General features: G+C 50.2%; 1 protein-coding gene across 2 annotated transcripts in view; it reads left to right on the forward strand.

The window, feature by feature from the left end:
• Positions 1-17,920, forward strand: part of GALNT17 (polypeptide N-acetylgalactosaminyltransferase 17) — a 246,543-nt gene that overhangs the window by 190,306 nt on the left and 38,317 nt on the right. For both annotated transcript variants that reach the window (XM_047837433.1, XM_047837434.1), the window contains one exon: positions 17,596-17,781. In XM_047837433.1, coding sequence (XP_047693389.1) covers positions 17,596-17,781 — 186 coding nt within the window. The remainder of the gene's footprint in view (positions 1-17,595; positions 17,782-17,920) is intronic.

Below are 17,920 nucleotides of genomic sequence, written 5' to 3' on the forward strand. Positions count from 1 at the left end.
TCTCCTCCCTGAGCACTCCTCAGACGACCCCCAGGTGTGGCCCGAAAATACGGGCGCGTGTGACATCCGTTGGGAACGTCACACACGAAGAACTTCAATCACGGGATGGATCGTGCTTCAGATTCTCCAGGACAAAAGCTGGGGAGGCCTCTACACATACCCTGAGCTGATGGTTCTTTAAGGTTTCTAGAGCAATGCTATTCAAATGGCACCCTATCTAAGAAGTGTCAAAACCCAACCCCCCACGCCCCGGCATCTTCACAAAAGTTAAAAAGAAGGGTGCATTCAAGATCATACAATGTCAGCCTTGTGTTTTCTCGGAGCCAGAGAGTGGGTAGACATATTTTAGTCAAGTTGGCTTTCTTTCTGAGCGAGCCTTCTGTGAATGCATAGTACTGACACACAGTCTGCCCGACGGGCTCTGTGGGAGCCAGGCTGCTAAGTGGCTTGCGGCAGCAGAAGTCAGCAGGTAGGACATGACATTTTAGAATTGTTCAAATAGACCCCCAGGCCTAGCAGATATGCCGGACATTGTGTTAGGCGAGCAAGAACAAAGCGCCAGAAAGGACTGTTTAAAAATTTAAAAGAACCTTTCCCTTGATCAGCTGCACTGCTGGCTACTATTCTAGCAATTTCCAGAATGCGAAGCCGGCCCCAAGCAGAACAGAGAATAGAATGGAAGAGGGCAAATTGGTGACATTTTCAATATCCATGTACAATACCCAGCATCCATGGAAGCTGAGGAATAGATTGTTTCCTGGGAGAGAAACTGAAATAAAATGATCAGATCAGAAGGACGCTCGGTGAGGCCACCTGCTTCGGGATGTCTAATCCATTCAAAACATGGGATTCCTGTATACATTTTAAAACTCTACACACTTCCGAGCCCAGACAGGGGATAGCGATTCCCCGGCCGCTGGAGCAAATCGAACCGCCTCATCTGGGTGGCTTGCCTGAGGTCTTCGTAAAAGTCCATTTGTGGATGGATGTTCGAGGTTGGCAGGCGGCCTTCCGTGAGGTCATTCAGGGACCTCGGCTCCTTCAGGTGACTTCCGTGAGCGACTTCCAAGGTCCCTGTGCAGCGGGAGAGAAGGAGTGGCAATTCTGTCAGGCCTTGGGTGACGCGACTCCCCAGGCTCATCCGCGCTGGTAAGGAGGAGTCTTGTAGGACCCCTGGCTTCGGGGGAGCCTGGACGCACGACGCATCGCGTGATTGCCTGGTCCTTCTAGGAACCAGAATAGCGGTTGGAATTCAGTAAAAGGACCGCTTTCCATCATTTTCTCAGTATATGAGAGTCCCCTCCAGGTGTTAGGATTCTTTCCTGCTCAAAATCCTAACGGTTATGCGGAAAAACTGACAAGATTGTGAAATCTACTGGTGCTGTAATTCATCAAGCTGCAAGCCACCAAGCTACAGACCCAGAGTCACTTAGGAGGGTCATCTTACGGTTCTGAGTTTCATTTTGTGCCTAGACCCAAGTGAAGCAGATCCGTTTGCCTTTTCTTGGCTGTCAGTCACCCAGCATCCCCCAGAGCACCGAATGGCCTGAAGGCATGTAATTTTTGGTCTTCAGACCCTACTGTGCTGGCAGCTTCCTTGTCCCTAAGGATGCACACCCAGGTCCCCACGGACTACCGGGTCAGGCATTTTGTCCCTGACTTACTGCGCCCCAATGCTCCACCTTTTCCTGACTTCCAGCTCCTCGTCAGCTTCAGAGACCTGACGGTTCCCCTACATCTCAGGCTTTTAACCCGATTTTTAGTCCAGCATTTCAGGGGTACCTGGGGGGGCTCAGTCCGTTACGTGTCCGACTTCAGCTCAGGTCACGATCTTGCAGTTTGCGAGTTCGAGCCCTGCATCAGGCTGTCTGCTCTCAGCAAGGAGCCCACTTCAGATCCTCTGTCCCTCTCTCTTTCTGCCCCTCCCCCACCTGTGCACTCTCTCTCTTTCTCTCTGCCCCTTCCCTGCTTTTGCGCGCGCACGCGCACACACACACACACTCTCTCTCAAAGATAAATTCCAACATTAAAAAAAATCAAAACCTATTTGATGCTCTTAGCAGTGTATGCAAAAAGAAAAAGACTGGTAGGGAATCGTTGGAAGGGCTCTGGCGAACCTCCAGCCTTGGAGGAAGCGGTGGGTGACCCGGCTCAGGAAGGCAGGACCACGACTGCTGCTCCCAGCGCATCAGCAGGCTCCCGCCACAAACCTTCTCGCTAACTGATCGGCTACCTGCGAGGGACTCGGTGTCTTTATATCTTCCGAGTGGGAGGTGGAGTCCGCTTCTCTTTAAATTTAACTTACGGTTATCTCTCTCGCGCTCGCTCTTTTTCTTTGCTGAGCCTGGGAACATGAGTGTGCGTCCCCCAGTTCCCAGGGGAAGGAAGTTGCTTACGCTCCTCATTTCGGCTCTAGGAGAAGCAGAGGGAGGGATAGAAACCTTCCTACACCCGGACTGTGCTTCTTCACGATCCCCTACCGGGAAGGCCAGTGTGTTTGGTGATGCTATCCCTCCAGGAACGTCCAAAGCTGCTGTTTGTAGATGGTGACGGGGATGGGGACACGGGGGCGCCTGGGCGGCTCAGTCGGTTAAGCGGCCAACTTCAGCTCGGGTCATGATCCTGTGGTCTGTGAGTTCAAGCCCCGCGTTGAGCTCTGTGCCGGCAGCTCAGAGCCTGGAGCCTGCTTCCGATTCTGTGTCTCCCTCGCTCTCTGCCCCTCCCCCACTTGCTCTCTCTCTCTCTCTCTCTCTCTCTGTCTCTCGCTCTCTCTCAAAAATAATAAACATTAAAAAAATTTTAGGGGCGCCTGGGTGGCTTGGTCGGTTAAGCGTCCGACTTCGGCTCAGGTCATGATCTCATGGTCCGTGAGTTCGAGCCCCGCGTCGGGCTCTGTGCTGACAGCCCAGAGCCTGGAGCCTGTTTCAGATTCTGTGTCTCCCTCTCTCTGACCCTCCCCCGTTCATGCTCTGTCTCTCTCTGTCTCAAAAATAAACGTTAAAAAAAAAAATTTAAAAAAAAAATTTTTTTAAAGGGGGGGATGGGGAAACAGGTTGCAGTTCCAACCCGCCCCATTCATCCCACTCTTAGGAGAACTGGAGAGAAAGAGCATCAGTGACAGTCCCTGTTATCGACAGGCTGGCTTCCCGCCAGGCCCCGGAACCCCGCAGCTTCTCAGCCCCCCAGCGCTGCCCTGTCTGCACCTCCCAGGTGGTGTCTCAGGAGGACCAACCTCAGGTCGCATCGTGGACTTCCGGGCCAGTGCTCAGGTCCATGTGAGTGTCTCCTACGTGGCTGTCCTTGCCCTCTGAGCCTCCGTGAACACCCGGCACCACTTTACAGCAGGTGCACGCTAGGAAATGCTCCGGCCTGACCACTTGGGGAAGGATCAGGGGGCTGAAGGTCTGTCCAGCCAGGCAGGGCAGGGCCAGCCATAGGAAAGCCCACATCCAATAACAGATGTGCCTTGGACAAAACCCAAACGTGCACAAAGAGACTCACGGTGCCCCAAAGGTGAGGCCTGTGTCTCCTGCCCCAGCATCAGCAACCCTTGCTCTCCCCCCGCGATCATAGGGTCATTATCTCCCACCTGCCCCTCCCATGCACACTACATGCCTTAGTGGCCGCGTTATAATGAACGGGAGGTTCACCTGACAGCTAAGGGGCGGACGGGCCATTTCATCTGCTGGAGCTGTCAGTGGGTCAGTCCTGGCCTCTCCCCACCCCACCCCACCCCCAAAGTACCGGCAAAGTACCCTGTACCCGCTGTCCCTTTCTGCAGATTTCTGAGAGTGGTAATTGGCAAGGCCTTTCATTTACCCCAGACCAGGTTGGTTTCAGTTATGGAGCTCTAGAAAGAGCAATGACACCCTTTGAGGACATTTTGAACCAGGGTGACGGGATACTCTTTGAAGCATGTGGACATTCCCATCTCCTTCCAGATCACCGTACTTGATAAAACTCCAGCCCTTTGGTGTCACAGACACAGAATTAAATATAATCCACTTTCCTCCTATGGCGAAGCATAGTTTATCTCTAATTGCACCCTACCAGCCCCTCTTTCATCCTAAGTGAGATTGCAGGCTAAGTGATAGTAGAACATGGATGCATAGGGAGGGGAATGAAGGCTGTTAGCACCCACCCGCCTTCTGGCTGCTTCCACACCAAGGTTCTAAAGCAATCTTCAACACTTTCCTGGAATTCTAATTTTAAGCTCTGAGAAAAGAGCAAAGACTGTGTGTCAGATGTGCATCTAAATTATCTTTAGTTCCTTGGCAGCATTTAGCTCTGAGCTCTGGTCTTAGTAAACGCGTAGATGGTATTGAATTGGGTGACCAAAGAAGATCGGTTATTACAAGTTGAGAGCATCAGGCTGGGAGTGCAGAGGGATACAGGCTTAATACCGACTTACTTGGAGCTTCTTACACAAGGAGGGACTGTCCAAGGGAAGGAGTCTGTGAACAGTGGGAGGACAGAAACAAGAACGAGGGAAGACCCGTGTAGGGAGATCCTCAGTGGTGGGGAAGGCACAGGGCAGGGGCGGAATGGGCTGAAAGTGCATGATTGAGGCTGTTTGGGGCTCTTTTCCTAACACAGAAAGAACCCTGGGTCCTCTCCAACAGTAACATGCCACCAGGCTGGGCAGCAAGGCTGGGCTACATTTTAAACTGGTAAGAGCATAGACCTGGTCTTATTTGTCCCGCCCCCCAATATTATGCTTTCAAACACATAAGCAGCGACCACACAAGTGGAAAGAAAAGGAAAGAGCCCTCCCACCATACCTTCCATGCTCGATAAGTCAAGCTGCTTTCAGAATGTGTGCATTTCTCTCCTCCTCTGCCTCACGTGCCATTTTACCAAGCTTCATTTTAATTCCTCATCTTGTATTAAGAGAAATGACTCGCATCCACTGGCAATAGAATCTAGGTGTTTAGAGGTTCTTGCCACTGTGGTGCTTAAATTGAGATAGGTCTTCAGGTCCATATTTGTAAATCTTGTTTCTGAGAAACGGTAATAAATCAAGCAGAAGATTGAAATTGAATTTTTGTTAAAGGACTTTAGGAGGAAAGCCATTACGCATCTGTCCATTTTAGTGGGATAGGAACAGACATTTCGGCCACGAAAAGCCAGCTCGCCATCTCCAGGATGGCAGAGGGGAGCACGGAGGAGCAGGGCCACCCCCTGGGATTTTGAAGATGAGCCCGTGTCTTTGGGAGGTGGGTTACCAGAGAGTCCCCAAAAGAATTGGCCGGATGGGAATAACAAATTAAAAGTTCTCTTAGCTAGAAATCTATGTTATTTTGAACAGATTTTACCAGCAGACAAAAGGCTAACATTTGCCTGCATTTGGATTACCGAAATGGGGTTATTTACATAATTTCTGTGTTGAACGTTCCTCTAGCGTTGCTTTTAGCAATGTAAATGGGCTTAAATGGCTTCCACAGTGATTTCAGCGTGATACCAGGAAGAATTTGTGTCCATGGGAAGGAGGCATCTAGAAGACCAGCTTCAGAGAGGCAGGGCTAGACTCCCTAGGGGAAGGGACAGGAGAAGCCCCCAGTATAGGACTTCTAGGTTCTGTGGAATCAAATACACAGGTCTGGCCGTGAGAGGAGTCCAAGCTGATGGAGATCCTGTAGCTGAAGGTCAGTCAAGTCCATCTCTCCTCGGGGGATGGCCGTATCCAGAATCTCAAGGTGCTGGTCACCAACCACAGGAACACATCAGTGTTTATTGAATTCTAGGCTCTTTGACTCCCCTCCCGCCACCTTTTTTCCAAGGGGCGAATTTTTTTTTTCCTCTTACATTCCGAGTCTACATGACAAAATAGAAAATCGTGTTTTCTTCTCTCCCGAGAGATGTCAGTGATGTCCCCTGTTACTTTAGGTATATGTGCCCTTGAGTTGGGGAGAAAGCTTACTGAAGACAGAATGGAGGCCTTACAAGGAAATTTTATTTCCCGCACCCATTGCTGGCCGGCTGACCTGTCAACTCCCTTGAGATTCTCCCATTGGAATCCAGATATTTATCGTTCTATTCTAGAACAAAGCCAACTCTAACTTGTGAAAAGCAGCATCTTGTAAGACACTGGAGAAAGACACTGAGTGACTGGGGTCTGAAGAGCTGCCTTGGTTGGCTTGCCTCTTTGGCTGACAGACTGGGATGGACAGCATTGGACACCCATGGTTGCCCTGGGAACATGCACAGACTCTGGGGATGAGGGTGGGGTAGAGGAGAGGAAAAAAAAAATCTTCCCTTCAACTCTTCTAGGTTCTTAGCTAGGGCCCCTGTAAGAAAAGACAGATTAGCAGGAGAAAAGCAAACAGGTATCTATTGACATGTACATCTCACGTATACCTGGGAGAAACTCAGGGATGGGAAAACTTCAAGAGGTGGCTTAGAACTTGGGCTTGAGGGGCACCTGGGTGACTCAGTTGGTTAAGTGTCCGACTTGAGCTCCGGTCATGATCTCATGGTTCGTGAGTTCGAGCCCCACGCCGGGCTCTGTGCTGACAGCTCAGGGCCTGGAGCCTGCTTCAGATTCCGTGTCTCTCTCTCTCTCTCTGCCCCACCCCTGCTTGTGCTCTGTCTCTCTCTGTCTCTCAAAAATGAATACACGTTTAAAAAAAATTTTTTTTAAAGAACTCGGGCTTGAATACCATCTTCAGCTAAAACAAAGGAAGAGGGGACCAGTTATGGGAAGAGGACCAGGAATAGTACTGTAAACAAGGATAAGTCTTATTATGCAGAGTGAAGTCAGTGCTTTGTCTACGGATGGGTCTCTTATGATTTGGAGGCATCCTCCTCTTCCTGGTACAGAGGAGAAGGTACCCTTGCAAATGGAGATCTTTTATAAATACAATTTTCCCTTACCAAAGGGGAACTTCTGGTCTGTTTTCAGAGCTTCTCTGTCTGCTGTTTCTCAAAATAATCAGCTCAAAATTATCTTTATGACAAAGAGGCATATTTCAGGGTGGCATATTCTGGTCTCCTACAGTGGCTGTGCTTGGGGCCTGAACAAGGAGAGACGGGTAGAGACGCCAAGAGGCACCTATCTGAGGAGGGCCCCGAAAGGCAGAATCCCCACACACACACTTCAGACACAGACTTGGACGTTTCGGGGAGACGGTTAGGCTGGAAAAACCAGCACAGCTCATCGGCATGCCTGTTCTGCCAGTGCATCCAGTGCTCAATCAGGAAGAAACCTTCTAGGAACTCAATCCGGCCCATTCTCTTCTTAGTTGGCGCCGGGAGCAGAGAGAGAATAGGGGATCAGAAATCTCGACTTGGAGTGATGGTAATAACGATGGCCCAGATGACGTGTATGGAGAACTTTCTTGGAGCCAAGCGCTGCTCTAAGCACTTGACAGTGAGATGTGCTAACATCTCATTTAAACATCACCACGATCCAGAGAGGTAAGGACTGTGATTGTCCTTCACTACACAGGGGAGGACATTGGGACAAGTTGCCCCAGGCCAGCTAACAACCAGTGGGGCCAGGGACGGAAGCATGCAGTCTGAAACCTGGGTCCAGGCCCAGAAGTTACATCACTGATCTCCCTTTGAAGGGCTGGAAGGCTCTACGGTGTCCCTACATTTTTACCTCTATAACCTCAAGTAGGCCCTCATTACAGCTCTGTGGTACAGGCAGGAGGGTAGTACAACTCCCATCTTAGAGGTGAGGACGCCTTAAGCCTGGGAGGAAAGAGGAAAAGGACTTGTTTAACATCGCACAGCTAGTCCTCGGAGGAGGTAGAACAAGAATATTGGCCTCCGGGGGCGCCTGGGTGGCTCAGTCGGTGAAGCGTCCGACTTCGGCTCAGGTCATGATCTCGCGGTTCATAGGTTCGAGCCCCGCGTCGGGCTCTGTGCTCACAGCTCCGAGCCTGGAGCCTGCTTCGGATTCTGCGTCTCCCTCTCTGTCTGCTCCTTGCCTACTCACACTCTGTCTCTCAGTAAACATTACAAAGAAGAACAACCAGCCTCTGCTGCACAGTTCTTTTTCTGCACCTCATGGCCATCTCCATGGCAGCTCTACACAGGGGAGGACTGATTTGAGAGGCCTTGAACCCTAGAGCATTTGGATGATGGAAAGCAAGGAGAGGGAGTGAAATGACACCGGAAGCCAACTTCATTTCCTCCACACGGCCTCTACTAATACTGAAAAGACAAACAACCCAGTTACAAATTGGGCGAAGGGTCTGAATAGACATTTCTCCAGAGAAGAGACACAGATGGCCCATAAGCCCGTGAAAAGATGCTCAACATCATTAGCCATCAGGGAAATGCATATCACAACCACAACAAGAGGCTACTCCACGCCCACCAGAATGGCTATAATCAAAAAGATGGACAATGGCAAGGGTTGGGGAGAATGTGGAGAATTTACACTGCTGGTGGGAATGTCAAATGGTGCAGCCACGTTGGAAAAGATTAGCAGCCCCTGGAGAGATTAAACGTGGTGTTACCATACGACTCTGCAATCCCACTCCTCGGTGTATACCCAAGGGAGACGAAAATATGCCCATATCCACACCAAACCCTGCAAAGTCAGATGCTCAACTGACTGAGCCACCCCAGGTGCCCCCCACTCAGCACTAGTTGAGATCTGAGATCTGGTAGAGTCAGTGTCACACCCTATGCCAATACAAGGAAGTGCCATCCGAGAAATGTGTTCAGTGAGTGGCACGGTCGGGATGTCGACTAGTTCACAAGGAGAAATAACCAGCTTCGGTGCGCGCCTAGAGGCTGCCTGTGATAGAGGGTGCACCCTAGGTGCACCCAAGGCAGCGTGGAGATCTGATTCAGAGATAAACCGGTGGTCTAGATAACATGCCTGAATTCATTAGTTGGGGGATTCTTGGTAGTCTCAAGATTATTCTCCAAGAAGGTCAACGCTGGGGTGGCCAGCATAAGGAAGCCGGTGCCCTCCACTGGTGATGACCCTGACCCTGAACCCTGGGCCTGTGGTCTATGGTGTAGGGAATCACAGACTTAACACCAGGGCCAAAAGAGGCTCGGAAGTAGCTCCCCCCTCCTTGTTTATAGATGAGGAAACCGGGGGGTGAGGTGGGGTAGAGTGAGTGTGCCCAAATTCTGGGAGAAATGGAGCCCGTGGGCTTCCTTTACCAGACACCTGCTCAGTATTTCTCAGCTTGTGCTAGAGAATGCCTCCCGGTGGTATCCAGGCTGGACTGGGCCGGCTGGTGGTGACTACTCCAGGGTAGCTTTGCATTATTAGCCAGGGTGCCAAGGAACCGCAGTCCCAGAAGCACGAGGGTGGTTTTGGGTTTGTGGGCCAAAAAGTTGGGGAGACTCAGATCTTCCTGGTGTTGAGTCCTATAATAAAGGCCCTTGGTCAATCTGATTGTCCTTTCTGTGCCTGTCATGTTGTATCTCTAGACCGTTTCTATTTTTTCCCTTCATTTCCTCCCTCCCTCCCCCCGTCTTATGCCCTCTGTCTAGACCCATCCTACGAATTCGCCCTCCGTCCCCACTGCATTCATTAGTACGTTCACATTCGCCCATTGAACAAGAGTTTGTCAGGTGCTTACTGATGTGCCAGACCCAGCGCTGGGCACTGGGGACACAGGATGACATGGGTCTGGTCCTCAACGAGCTAACAGCCCAGTAAGGAAAAGAGAGAGTAATACTCTCACACACCCACTGTGTGTGTGCGTGGCACACTCACAAAATCACAACTGCGGTAAGTTGTACTTGCACAAGTGTGTGCAAGCACTACGTGAGTCTCCAGTAGGGGGCTCTGCCTTTATGGGGGGGGCTTCCCTGGGGAAGCAGCGGTTGAGCTAAAGGCTGAAGTTGGAGGAAGAGGTAACCAGGCAGAGAAGGAAAGAGTGTCCCGGGCAGGGGCTCAGCAAAGGCTCCAAGGCTGGAAGGACTGTGGCACATGAAAGAAGAGAAAGAAGGCTCACTGTGGGGGAGCTGCACATGAGAGTGAGGCGGGCACATGAGTCCTCCAAAGCCATGTTAGGATTCTGGACTTCATTCTCAGAGCAGTGGGAGCCCACGAAGCGTTCGGGGGAATGACGTGATCGGATCACGGCACTCTGGCTGCTGAGCGGAGGCCAGACGGATGGCGCCATGGGCACGTGGGTGCCGCGGTCCAGGTGGTGGCAGCTCGGAGTGGTGGCAGAGGAGCCGGTGGTCTGGTGGTCATGGTGGGTGTTTGGGGAAGTGGCTACAATTGAGCCACAGTTAAGAGGCGTTCGTCTGCAGGACTTGGTGACAGACTGACCAGTGTCTGGGGAGGTGAGTGTTGAGCATGACACCTGGATTTCTTTCTGGATCCGGCAGCTTCCTGTTGAACCTTAATGACTAGGGGGTGGGGGAGACGGAGGTGCAGACCCTGTAACACCATCCAGGGCTTTTTCCAGAGACAGCTGCCCCCAGATGGCACCTGGGGCATCTCGGGACAAGTAGCTTTCTTGTTATCATGGCACTCGCTGTTCACACTCTAGTGTCACGGTTGAAAATTCTCACTAGATTACTTTGGCTCCAAACCTACTCGTTCCTGAACAATACTTTCTGCTGCTTTGAGCAACAGCTGGCCTCTAAAAATGGTGGAATGGGACCCAGACCTCGAATACTTGAATTCTCATAGTGGTTTCCAAAGCCGGACGGACACAGGATAATCCACTGGGGTCTAAGGGGAATACATTAGCACCTCCATGGTGGTATAATTTTTAAATGTCTCTGTCCTTAAATATATCGTGTGTAAAATACATTAATATGATAGCATGGGCATATATTTTTAAATGGATAAAGTCAACATACTGGCCTTCAACTGTTCTTTTTCCAGTGGAGAACATATATCAAAAATGTTTAGAGGCCACTGCCTACAGTAGGTGATATAAATGAATGAGCCACATTGGCTTTAGCTCCTGGCTTCCGCCATGTTTCTTGGCCGCCTCCACGGCTGCTCACCTCCACCAAGGCGGTGACTTCCGGCTCCTTGACTTTGCCCCCTTACCGTCCAAGCTCCTTGGTGATGGAGGCACCAGGGAGAGCATGGTCTGGGCAATACCTGGAACTTTAGATCCCCAGCATTCCTGGAGCCATCACCCAGTGGTCTGAGCTCTGGCCAGGCACATCCTACCTTCTCTTTGCCTCCAGTCATAAAACCACAGTCTCAGAAAAAGACATGAAATGAGTTTAGACCAGTGGTTCCCAAACCTGGACACATCACAATCACATTGGGGATTTTTTAAACCACCCAGTAGTCCCTCAGCTTCTCCTCGGAGAATGTGATTCATAGGTCTCGGGTGGGATCCAAGCGTTTGTTATTTTAAAGCATCCCTTAGGGATTCAGAGGCACAGCCAGGTTTGGGAACCAGCAATCTAGGCCAGCTTCTCGTCCTGCCCTTGAAGGGAAGACGGAGACTCTGGGAAGTACAGAGGGCATTCAGGGAGACCGCCAGACTGGCAGAGATCCAGGCATAATTCCGGAAATACCAACTTTTGCCTAGTCTGTGACATACTTTCCGTCATCTTTAAGACTCTAGTGAGTTAGTAAAATACTTGTTAGACAATATGAGTTGAATGAATGAAATTCACCAAAAGATGGAATTAAGCCAGCACACCCTTGAAGACTCTCCCCGTGGAGTGATGGTGGAGAACTCAGAAATCAATGGCACCCTTTGACATCCGTCTCCCATAGTGTCCTTTTCCCCCAGGGTATCAAGTGTCCTAAGCAGAAAGGACGTGTCCCGCCTAAGACTCTTGTGATGCTTTTTTTCTTCCAGAGCCTTGGGCAGGCTTTCTGGCCCAGGGCACGATGCCACCACCCTACGTCCAACTACACAAGCAAAAACCCTAGGAGTCATTCGTGATCCTTCTTTGTCTCCGCCATATCCAACCCGTTGCTCAAGATTTTGCCTGCTAAAAAGCCTCAAATCTGTCAACATATCTGCTTCTATTCCATTGCCCTAGCCAAAGCTACCAGCATTTCTCCAGCCAGTGACGTTAAGACCCTCCTGCCTCCTCTGCCTCCCCTCACCTTCCTGCTAATCTGTTTCCCACGCTTCAGCCAGAGTTCACGTTTTCAAACTCATACCTTTCAGTGGCTTCTCATTTAGAACGAAGATCAGTTTCCTTCACGAGCCCAGATCCAAGAGGAGGGAAAGTCGATCCCACTCGTTGATGGAAGGAGCGAAAAATCCACATTGCAAAGGAGCATGGGAGAGATTGTTGCAGCCATCTTGAACCCAGACTTTCCCCCCCCCACGAGGCCACTGCATCTGTGCTGGCTGCGCCCAGGCTTGGGCTCTTGTCCACTTAGCCCACCTCTTTAGCCAGGTTAGCTCAGTCTAGGCTTTCTGATTTCACCTTACCTGCCCCGTGTCAGGGATGCTTTCTCTAAGCCTAAGGGCCTGTCCCTTTGTTGGATGCTGGTTTTTCCAGCACTGTGTTGCTTTCCTTCATTGAAATTGGCTCTGCTTCTGAGAAGGCACATCTGCCTGTGATTATTTAATTGATGTGTTTCCCTTTTAAGATCATCAACTTCGTGAGAGCAAGGACTTGTCCCTCGGCACTCTCCATGACATTCCCATGCTGGAAAGCAGGCTGTGAGTGGAATTTTCTGGATGAATAACTATGAATTAATTAATATGTGTTATTGGGGTCAGCACGTCTCCTGATGGCCACCACTTCCCAGGCAGAGGGTCACCAAGAGCCTTGCTATGGCTTCTATCCCACCAGGACTTGTCCCCGAGCTTGGACTGTGCTATCTTCCTGGCCCCTTCCAGCCCATCTGGAGGGCCTACCTCCTCCTCTGGGGAGGACCTCCGGGCCTGGAGTGCTATTCCAGGATGGTCGTTTCCTCTCTTCTTCCTCCCTGGCATCACAGATGTGCCAATCAGTCTTTCATCCCCACCTACTTATTCATTTCCCCTGGTATAATGTCCCCCAGTCTCCATAGAACCTCGCCATTTGGGCCGACAAACAGTAACGGAAGGAAGGATAACTTCCTCGGGAGCAGCTGTACTTGAGACACATGTAGCTAGTGCTTATGTCTGGCGGAAGGATGAATCGATCACTCCGTTTATGGAGCTACCTTTTTGCTTTCATAGCTCTCAGGTAGAGTAGGAAACCGCGTGAGTATCAGTCCCCTGGATCAGCCCTCAGCAGCTGCCTTAGTTAACCTGTCGCTTTGTTTCTAAGGTATTCAGTCTACCCTCGTGAATGGCTTCACTTCTACACTACATCTACACTCAGTCATTTGACCACGGACAGACTTCACGTCACCCTGTCAACACTTAGGGCCAGCCCATGAGCTCTGCTGTGACCACTCCTGCCAACTTGGAGAAGAGCCTCCCAAGACTTGAGAATCACTTGACCCACTGGCTCCTTCCGTTCCCCTTGCGTCGCACTGGACGTGGCTTTGTGCGGCAGGAGGCTGACCTTGGCACCCCTAACGATGACACCCCTGACCCTGAGGGTATCGTTGGTGCCACTTTGGGTCCACTGAGTTTCCTCAGGCCATGGATGCACACCCTGTCCCCTTCACTCACCCCACCCACAGAGGCACTGGCCAGACATCTTGAGTGAGGTGCAAGCTGTGGCTGAGGAAATTCTGGAGGATCCATGAGCGCAGGCCCGCCCCCCCTGGATTGGTGGGGTCAGAGCTGCAGGTGCCCACCGAGTAAGGGCTGGCCTGTTGGTGTGGCCCGGGGTTAGGGTGTGGTTCTGGGTCCCCCACTTACTGACTATGGATTGTAAACAACTTAATCAACCTCTTGGACCCTCAGTTGCCTCATCTGTGAGGATTTCATGAGGTACTTGGTGTTGGTGCCTGGTTGTAAGGATTTGGCTGGTCCTACGTTTTGGAGCAGGCCTAGCGAAGACACTCACCTCTGTGAGTGGAGGGTCTGTGGAAGTGGAGGATGGAGGAAGGATAAAGCAGAGAGGAGGCTAGGGCTGCTCCTCAAGGCCCAAACTGCACTCAGTTTGCCTCCCACACCTACTGGGTGTTTGTGTGTCTTTCTTCTTCTTTTTCTTTTCTGTTTTTTCCTTCCTCTCCCTTCTTCTTCTTCTTCTTCTTCTTCTTCTTCTTCCTCTTCTTCTTCTCTCTTCCTCCCTTCCTCCCTCCTTTCCTTCCTTCCTTCCTTCCTTCCTTCCTTCCTTCCTTAACTTTCTTCCCTAACTTTAAATTACCTCCTCTGCCCAGTATCTCCAGAGTAGTTTGCAGCCTGTGTGTTTCAGTGCTGTCACTTTCTGTCTCATACAAGATCTGCTGTTGCGAGTTGCTCGTGCTTACAACCCTAAATCCAGTCCGAGTCACTAGAGGTGACAGACTGAGGTGTAGACCAAGGCCAGGCTGGCACAGGATGGTAACAGGAATGTGTTCCAGGCAGAAGAGGTCTGTGATGATGTTACAGGCATCCGGGCCAGTGCTGACACTGGTCATTCACTCCAGGTTTGCTGGGCCCAGCAGAGGGCTGTCTGTACCATCAAGATGCTAAACAGTCCGAGAACCCTTTGCCTCTCCCCAGACCATACAGGAAAACCTAAGTGGCTCTGAGTTGGTGTCCATGAGTATGCCAACTGGTATCCACATGGCAGAGTCCAGGAGAGGCAGCCACGGTCCCTGCTACACACGACAGATGTGCTGTGCGGCCTGCCTCCCAGCTGGCACACCGTCTCCCACTCTTGTTTAAGAGGCTTGGGGTCTGACCTGGACCCTCTGCTCTGTCAGCCCACTTTTAGCAAGGGACGTCTGAAACAACTTTCCCTAGGGACAACCTGAAACAATCGGAACAATCCCGATCTTGGTCTGTCCTGACCTTGGTCTGGACCGCTTACAGAAGACTGGCACCAAGCTGGTGTGCCTGTGGGTTCTGTTCCCGCCTGGAACCTCCGTTCTTGTTACGGGGTTTCTGGCTTTTGCTGAGGCCCCTCATACACCCGCACACGTTATCCCTACTCTGGAAGTGGTTTTCACACAACTCTGCTCTGGATTGCATTATTTCTCCTTAGCTTCCCAAACTGGAATCTACCCCTTGAATCTTCTTTTCCCATCTCTCTGGGGAAGTACTTCTCTACCTATCTGTTTATTTTTGTCACCGCTTTGTTGAGATCTTCACATACCATCACGATTCACTCATTTAAAGTGCACAACTCCGAGGCGCCCTCAATCGAAGGAGCACCCAGCTCTTGGTTTCAGCTCAAGTCATGATCTCACAGTTCGTGAGATCCAACCCCGCGTTGGGCTCTGCACTAACAGCGTGGAACCTGCTTGGGATTCTCTCTCTCCCTCTCTCTCTCTCTCTCTGCCCTTTCTCTGCTCATGCGCTCTCTCTCTCCCCCAAAATAAGTGAACAAACATGAAAAAATTTTAAAAATTAAGTGCACGACTCAATGGTTTTTAGTATATTCAAGGAGTTGTTCAGTGATCACCTCAATTGATATTAGCACATTTTTTTTATCACCGTAAAAGGAAATCCCATCCCCACTCTACCTTCCTCCAACCCCACCCCTAGTCCTAGGCAACCCTTAATTTTCTTTCTGTCTGTATGGATTTTCTTATACTGAACATTTCACATAAATGCAATCATAGAGTGCGCTGTCCTTTATGACTGGCCTCTTTCCCTTAGCAGAATGTTTTCGAGGTTCATCCATAGGGTAGCACTTACTTGTTTTTGCCGCTCAATAATATTCCATTGTATGGATATATCATCTTTTGTTAATCCTTTTATCAGTTGGTGAATATTTGCCTAGTCGTAGGTTATGAAAATTTGCCCTTCTGTTTACTTCCAAGAGTTCTACAGTTTTAGCTCTTACACTTATGTCTTGGATCCATTTCAAGTTTGCATATGTTGTGATGTGGTGGTCCAGATTCATTCTGTGGCATGTTGTCCCGGCACAACTTATTGAAAAGACTATTTCCCCCCGTTGGATTGTCTTGGCACCCTTGTTGAAAGTCAGTCAGTTGTAGAGGTGAGGGCTTATTTCTAGACTCTCCGTTCTATCCTGTCGTCTATCCTTATTCCTCCACCGCACTGTCTTGATTATAGTAGCTTTGTGGTAAGTTGAAATCAGAGGTGGAAGTCCTCCAGCTTTGCTCTTTCCAAGGTTTTTTGGAGTCTCTTGTATTTCTACATGTATTTTAGGATTAGTTTGCTAATTTCTGCAAAGAAGCCATCTGGGGTTTGGATGAGGATTGTGTTGTCTTTAAATCAATATGGAAAGTGTTGCCGTCTTAACAATATTGGGCCTTCCAATCCATGAATATGGGATGTCTTTCCATTCATTCCTGAATCTTGAAACTGTGCAATGCCACATACCTGTGCCACTCTGTATCTTTGCCTATTGCCCACCCCAGAAATTCAGCTACCTTGTTTTACCTGGTAAGGTCTCTTGCCCCCATTCCCTACAGGCATTGGCTATATTTGCCTCCTTGACATGGCTTCCTTCCACTGTCAGCAGCTGCCATGACGACGCAAGGGGAACCTAATGGTCAGGTCCCCAAATCAAGCTCCTCTGGACCACTCACTGTCTACCAAACAAACCCTTAGCTTACAGTCTCCTCCTTGAAGGTGAGGATTCATGGTTATGGGCAGAATTTTCCATCTGTATCATTTCCCTGTGGTGCAGCCAGAGTTGGGAAATAGAAACAGAAGACCACACACGCATGGATCTTGCCACCAAATTCAATCAATGAAGATCCAGGGATGGTGTACAAACCTGCAGGAGGGTCCCAGTATCCTCAAGAAGGGGGTCTGGGAAAGTAAAGGTAGAGGGGCTTGAAGTATCCCAGGTTGGGGTGAGCATATACATTGTCTGTGCTGACTGGGTCAGCTCACCAGCACACTCTCCCCACCAGTACGTTTATTTCCACAAAGTAGTCCTTCCTGACAATCAGGAGTGCTTTGTTTTGCCTGCCTGGGACTGGGAGAAGTTGGACAGTTCAGCTTTTCCATACAAGCAGGGCCTTTTGGGCCTGGATGCCTGCCATGCCCATGCAGAGAATGGCAGGTGTCACTTCCTTGGGCTTTTGTATCCGTCAAAGGCAACTACCATATCAGCCTTCCACCCACATGTTCCAATTCCAGCAATAACAAGGGATTGGGGCAGATGCTTCCAGAAGGCTGGGCATCTGTGCTCTTAGGACTCCATCATAGAGCATATTAACGATGCATAAGTAGCCTGTTGTGCCCTTGGTGCTGATATGAATAAATATGGTTTGCTTTTCAGTTTGAATTTTCTGTTCTAGGTCTGCAAGGCCCGACTTCAGCCAGGTGGAAAAGAAAACCTCCATGGGTGCCAACTGTGCACTACGAAGAGCTTAAGAAAATCCATGTGTCACCAGGAGCCACCTAACTAAGGCTCTGGGCCTTAGTTACCCAGAGCTCTATTTTAATATCCTAAACTATTTTATCTGTAAAAGTCTCCCAAGCCTTCTTTTACACCTGTTTTAGTTAGGTTAGTCTACATTGCAGTAACAGACCAACCTCAAAATACATTAAAATGTACTTCTCACCCATGCTGCGTCCCCTGACCGTTGCCTTTGGGCCTTGGGGAGGGGCAGTGGCCTCTAGGGATTTCTCTCTCAGGCTGATCAAGTCCTCCCTCCTCCAGGTATGGCTCTGTGGGGGCAGCATGGAGGTCCTGCCTTGCTCACGGGTGGCCCACATTGAGCGGAAGAAGAAACCCTACAACAGCAACATCGGTTTCTACACCAAGAGGAATGCTCTCCGGGTTGCTGAGGTCTGGATGGATGATTACAAGTCTCACGTGTACATAGCGTGGAATCTGCCACTGGAGGTAGGGCCCCAGCAGCCCTTCCCCATCACCCTGGACCAGTGATCCTGTCAGGTCACTGACGGTGTCTCCTCAGAAAGATGCTTACACTTGCAAAATTGTAAGAGCATTTTGAGGGGGTTCACAGATCTCCAGGTGTTGG

The sequence above is a fragment of the Prionailurus viverrinus genome, chromosome E3 (genome assembly GCF_022837055.1).
Source record: "Prionailurus viverrinus isolate Anna chromosome E3, UM_Priviv_1.0, whole genome shotgun sequence".
Taxonomy (NCBI): Eukaryota; Metazoa; Chordata; class Mammalia; order Carnivora; family Felidae; genus Prionailurus; species Prionailurus viverrinus.